Raw genomic sequence first — 6,052 nt, 5'->3', positions numbered from 1 at the left:
GGCTGATCACTATGTCTACAGGCAAACCACAAAGCAATAAACTGAGCCCAATGCTGGTTGCTAAGAATAACAGAGCTAGCAAATGCTCATCTTAAATCACATGCCCTAATGTAGCCTCTGTGATAGGCATCACATTCCAGGGTCATACCCAGACAGCCTATGAAAAAGAGTTTCCAGAAGAATGGATTGTCCGAGGTATGGGGCAAGTCTCCCCGTTAATAGATCCTTTCTATACCTTGATCTTTACAAGGCACATCTCACACAAAGCAGAGTTCCAAACTACATGTGCATTCTATTAGCCTTCAAATCTAGAAGCCCCTAGTCAGAATTAAAATTACTAACTACCACATGTTCTGTTAGCATCCATCCATACACCAAAGAAAACCTTCATCTTTGAGCTTGAAAATTACAAATGATCTCTTTGATCAATGCCACTGCAGAGAGTAACAAGTGGCCAATGTATTAAGCAAGACTGTAACTGCAGCATTAACCAGGCCACAATATTTAGCACCAATCGACATTAAAAAAACAGATCTTACGAGAATTCGATTCAGAAAAGCACAAATAAAAACCCACAGTTGAATGCACCAATACTCCACTTCAACTTAATGTGCTGTGTATCACTACTGGTCTCCAGAAGAATATGCGCAGTCTGAATGGCATCAACACATCTTATGACCCAACCATTGGTCCAGAGGAGCAGTATACCCAACCAATCCACATGAACTACGGCATTTTCAAGACATTTACGCGATGACTTTACGTGGTCGACCCCTTCCTCTTCCACCACCCTTTTTTGCTGTTGCTTTTTGCCCAGCTTTATCTCTACTACTGGAGCCTCTACCACGGCCTTTCCCTCCACCCCGAGCACGGCCTCTACCACGCGCCTTTCCTCCAGAGCCCTTGCCATCATCACTCTCATCACTGTCATTGCCATCATCACCATCATCATCACCATCGCTTTCATCACTGTCAAAGACTTCCTTCTTCAGAGGCCTCCCTCGAGGCTTCTTTTCCGCAGGCCCCTCAGGAGTCTTTTTGGGCCTACCTCGACGCTTTTTATCGCCGTTTTGTGGACTGATAATGGCCCTACCATCCTCGCTTGGTGCTTCACCTTCCGAGAGCTCCCCTACACTTTTGGGATACTTATCACTGGACTTCTTTTCGCTGGTGACCTTTTTTCCATCGTTGGATTCTGTTGAAAGATCGGATGACTCAAATATCACAACACAGAGTAGCAGAAGATTTAAAGGGGAAAAGTTCTTTCAAAAGAAAATTTGCAATTCATACCTTGAGGGACTGCAGAACCTTCAAACACATCAAGCTGCAACAAGCAAAGCAATAAGTATGTTCATGTGTGAGCCTACACACTTAAAACTACAGCTTTCCCAAGTATGATGGATATAGGGGGAATGAGAGAACAAACCTTTTCGATGCGATCCTCAAAGCCTGTTGTATCCACTACAATGAGAGAGTGCCCAACACCACAAGCAACACTAAAAACAAATAATGAAGATTGTTTTAGGAAAAAAGTAAATAAACCAAGAAATTTCAATGCCGCGCACCTTGCTTAAAAACATGCACAAGTCTTCTCAAAAACATAAAAAGAACACTTAACAGCAGCACTTGTAATTTCTTTGCTTGCATCTAGATGGGGAAGAATTTTTCAAAGGCCATGTTTATTGCGATGTGGCTATCTAACCAATGTGGCCTTTCCCAACAATGATTTTCAGCCTCCTTGTCAAAGTATTTCTAGCAAGTCGGGGCATGCAAACATCTCCAAGGTTGGCAGGGTTGGCAACCACATTTTCTAGGCCAAAATATGCTGCAGTTTGGAGCCTTCCCTATGCAAAGCTTTGGCGTCTCTCTCTCTCTCTCTCTCTCTCTCTCTCTCTCTCTATGGTACAGGATGGAGCTAGCTAGGTTGCATATCATGATTGTATACTCCATGCATATAGCTTTGCATTCTCCTAGTAGTAGAGCTCCATCCCCTCCCCCACTCATTGTACTTATTGCACACCCAGATTCAGCTTTTTAGTTCAGTACTTTTTCATTTTGTTGGGATGACATAGGATACCCCATACAAGTACACCGATTTGTCTCATAGGCCGAGTTCGGTCTTTTGGAAGACATTAATAAAATCTTTCTTTCTTTCTTTCTTTCTCTCTCTCTCTCTCTCGGGGTCCATAACTCAGGCCACTACCCCACACCCGGGGGGTTACCAGTGAGAGGGCTTGATCTATACTGTGAACGAGACATCCCAAGCCCCAAGCATCACGATCCTCCCTCCAGATGCAGGTCCAGGATGCTCTCCAACGCCATGGCAGACTCCCATCACTGAGGCCAATCATGCTTTCAGCCATCAGATCTGTAATGGCTGACGATGGTATCACCATCAGCTGACCGTTGTGAGGCTCCCTCTTACGCAGTGACATGCACTTCCTCTCATGTTGCATGTTCCTCGTATTCCATGACGAGATTTCCATGGACAATTTTGTAGCACTCCAATGAGATAGTTTTGATTTGTTCTATTTTAGTTTTGATTTGTTCTATTTTATTTTCCGTTCCATGATGAGTTTGGGGCTGATGCTCCTCTGATTTTAGGGAACTACCAGAGCAGAGAACCCTTGACCCATTAGAAAGCCTAATCATAGTCTTTCTCATTAAGAAAGAGACCATGTACCTCTGCTTGCTCCACCGGTTCTTCTTCATTTTCTTCAGCTGTCAGGAGTGCATGATGCTTTTCATGTTCTTGTTCCATCTTTTTGAAGTATTGAGCTTCCTTGTGCCCAAGTTTTTTGCAATAATGACACCTAATCTTGTTGCCCTTTTTGTCCTTCCATTCACTTAGCATGACTTTGTCAAGATCAATATTGTTGTCACTCTAATCCTTCACTCGTCTGTCTTCTTCAATGAGCATTGCTACTATGTCTTCATAAGATGCATCTTTGGCTAACCGGAAAATAGATAGGATTTGGGAGAATCGTGTTACTTTTTGTATGCTCTTGAGGAGCACAACAATTTTTTCATCATCTTCAACTCCTCCTCCAAGACTAGAGAGCTGTTGAGTGACAGACCCAATACTGCCTAAGAGTTCACTAAGGTCATCACTTTCATTCATCTTTACACCAAAGAATTTTTGCTTCAAGAATACTTTTAAATTCACAATTTTATTTCCAAATAACCTTTCCGTTTTTTCCCATACCTCCTTTGCAATCTTTTTGAGATCAAGATGATGTATGAGGCTGTCCCAATTAAAGTGGTTGCTCAGTCATTTAGGTCTTCCCAAAGACAAACCTTCGTCGGCTCCAGGCTTCTTATCAACTTCTTTGACAACGTTCCACATCCCTCCCTCATCAGTAGCTATTGCATTTTCGTTTGCCATGTCGGAAGGCCGGTTCCGTTGAATCTAGTCTTGTTATAGGTGGTCTTGCTTGATTCCATTACTAGTGCATTTTCAGGCAGAGGTGCTCCCCTTGGGCCCTTAGCAGGCCAACCCCATCTACTGCCTGCTCTTTTCCACTCGTCTTTGTGACCTCGACACGAACCCTAATCTTCAGAAAACCCTAATTTCAGCCTCTGAAAATCCAACATTTGGTATCAGAGCCCCCTTTTTTTAGCCCTGTGCAATAGCCCAAATTTTCCTCATACACACGCACAAGCCCGTACCTGTCCGCACACTACATACTTGTTCGTACAGCTGCCATACATGTTGTCCATACACACGTGCTACCGTATACGTCTCCCGTGCTGTTGCACCTGCACCCAGACAGTTGTACCACCCCCGTACATATGTATGTTTTGTCCATACAATTGTACAACTCCCGTACATATGCATGCTGTGTCTGTACAGTATTCAACTGTTCGTACCTTCTGTAAGTAACCATCCGTACCTACGTTTACTGTACCTGTTGTACATGTGTATCGTACTTGCTGTACCCACCCGCATGTACTGTACCAACTGTACTTGCAACATTAAAGTTTCTGGGTGCTCTAAATTTTGGGGCTTTTCTCAAAATTTAGCTTCTGCTTCAAAATTGAGGTACAAGAAGTCGAGAAAAAATAGAGCTTTTATCAAACTTAAAGTTTGCTTTAAAAATTAAGTACCTACAGCTCCATGCCTACAGAAAAATTAGAGAGTAAGCACTGAATAAACTTTAGAGCTTTCTGCTAAAGCGTCGATTTTTTCAATTTCGGTGACATTTGAATTAAATCCAGGAACATTTTCAAGCATTTAATATACTCTGCATTGTGTATTTTATTGGTAGGCATTGGATGCAATGAACTGGTTACATGATAAGACAATTTGCATCTTGTGGGATTGCCTAGTGTGCACTTCTTGTGTATTTTGGAACAATATTCACTTGTAGTTCTATAATTGCCTTCAGTGGTGCCAGTTGTGCTGACTACCGGAGCCTATGACACAGATTGAGGTGTGGTGGTATCTTTTATCCTTGACTTTGCATGGATTAGATTGACCCTCATGTTGACCTAAGGTTTGACCTTCGTGTTCAGAGGGGAATTCGGTTGCTTCAAGGCTACGATATAGCCAAAGTGTACTCTCCTCTCATGTAGGATCTCCTTAGGCTTCGCGGGTTTTTGATCTAGACCTGTCACATGCACCCTACACTGGAGTGGTATGTGACACACTAGCTCTACATCAGTGCACCATTTATCAGTAGGATTTACCTTTCTAGGAATATTTTGTCATATGTCGTGGCCCCATTGTGAGCCCCAATCCAGGACATGTCAAGCACGAGCTACGTAGGCCAATCTCTGAGCCTTAGGTCAATCAAGTGCTAGTCCTCTTAACCCACTTGGAGAATTCATCAAATAAGTGCATATAGAGTCAACTTTAGTATTAGGAATGCATCAGTAAGCATTTGATTGCCTATGGGATAGCCAATGGGCCAGCCCATGGCCTCAAGAGCTTGTCCAAGGGCTAATCACAACCCTAGACAGCATTAGGGGATAGCCGACAGGCTTCTAGAAGAAGCTTGCCCAAGTCGGCCAGCATATACAATAGGCCGACAGCATCTATGGTGAGCAAGCTCCAGTCGGCCAAGTCTGTTAACATCAGCAGGCAGTCAGGTTGCACCACAACAAGATTGAGTAGCATTAAAAGTCTTCTTTTCCCATGCAGAACATTAAAATAGCATTTAATGCTATTTTCAGCATTTATTTGTCCAGACTCAACTGGCCGACAACCTTATGCTTACCAACCAGCAGCATGGAAGCATATAAAAGCATGTGCATCCCTCCCAATCATTTATTCAAATATTCAGCAAAGTCAGCATCAGTCCCAAGCAATTCCAACATTCCCAAGACCTCCCCACATAGCAATTCAACGGAGCTTGGACAACATCTGGATCAGCCTGTGTTTGGTCCACATCATCCTTGCATCTGGTAGTCCTCAATCATCATTCATACTCATTGTAAGTTCTCCAAAGAATAATATAAGCATATACTCCTACTTGCAAGGGGGCCCTTTAGTGGGTAAATTGGGACCCAATACTGTGTCAACTCTTATCTGCTTTCTATCTCTTCTCTACTCTCTCTAAGTGGAATTGCACAGACTCACGGTATAAAGAAGGCTTTGTTGCACGCTACGACGATCAACCTCTTGCATGCTACAAGAACACTCTAAGCTTGGGCATAGTTAATCTATGGTAAGTATGAGGGGCAGTGCTAGTCTGTGAGTGACAACAAGAAAAGAAAGTTTCTTGGTTGTCTGAGCATTATGTTGTCTTCAGGTTATTCAAGAACAAGGGACATACACAAGATTGTTTGAAAGTCGTCTGTGATCTTCAAGCTTTCGAGCGCATGGACAAACGCAAAATTCGATGAGAAGTTTTTATGTAATCTTCAAGCTTTCGAGCAAATGAGACAAATTCAAAATTTGATGAGAAGTTTTATGCTTGCCCGAAAGTAGACATGAGTATCTATTGGTTATGCGAAAACACATTGGAAGTACATTAGGACTTATTTGAACATTAAGTAAACTAGTGTTTGCCGACAACTTATGCAAGATGCCATTTGGTATGATTGACGA

At 42.7% G+C, this 6,052-nt stretch overlaps 1 protein-coding gene across 1 annotated transcript in view; it reads right to left on the bottom strand.

Annotated features, from left to right (window-relative positions):
- Positions 1-370: 370 nt before the first annotated feature.
- The window catches only part of LOC147626396 (Regulator of chromosome condensation (RCC1) family protein), a 43,132-nt gene continuing 37,450 nt past the window's right edge, over positions 371-6,052 (bottom strand). The window contains exons 13-15 of the mRNA XM_086816503.1: positions 1,427-1,496; positions 1,291-1,324; positions 371-1,195 (exon numbers count right to left, since the gene is read on the bottom strand). Coding sequence (XP_086672629.1) covers positions 747-1,195; positions 1,291-1,324; positions 1,427-1,496 — 553 coding nt within the window. The 3' untranslated portion in view covers positions 371-746. The remainder of the gene's footprint in view (positions 1,196-1,290; positions 1,325-1,426; positions 1,497-6,052) is intronic.

The sequence above is a fragment of the Cibotium barometz genome, chromosome 22 (genome assembly GCF_041138505.1).
Source record: "Cibotium barometz isolate CiBa-2024 chromosome 22, ASM4113850v1, whole genome shotgun sequence".
Taxonomy (NCBI): Eukaryota; Viridiplantae; Streptophyta; class Polypodiopsida; order Cyatheales; family Cibotiaceae; genus Cibotium; species Cibotium barometz.
Note: the sequence above shows the minus strand (reverse complement) of the source record. Positions and strands in the feature narration are given on the sequence as shown.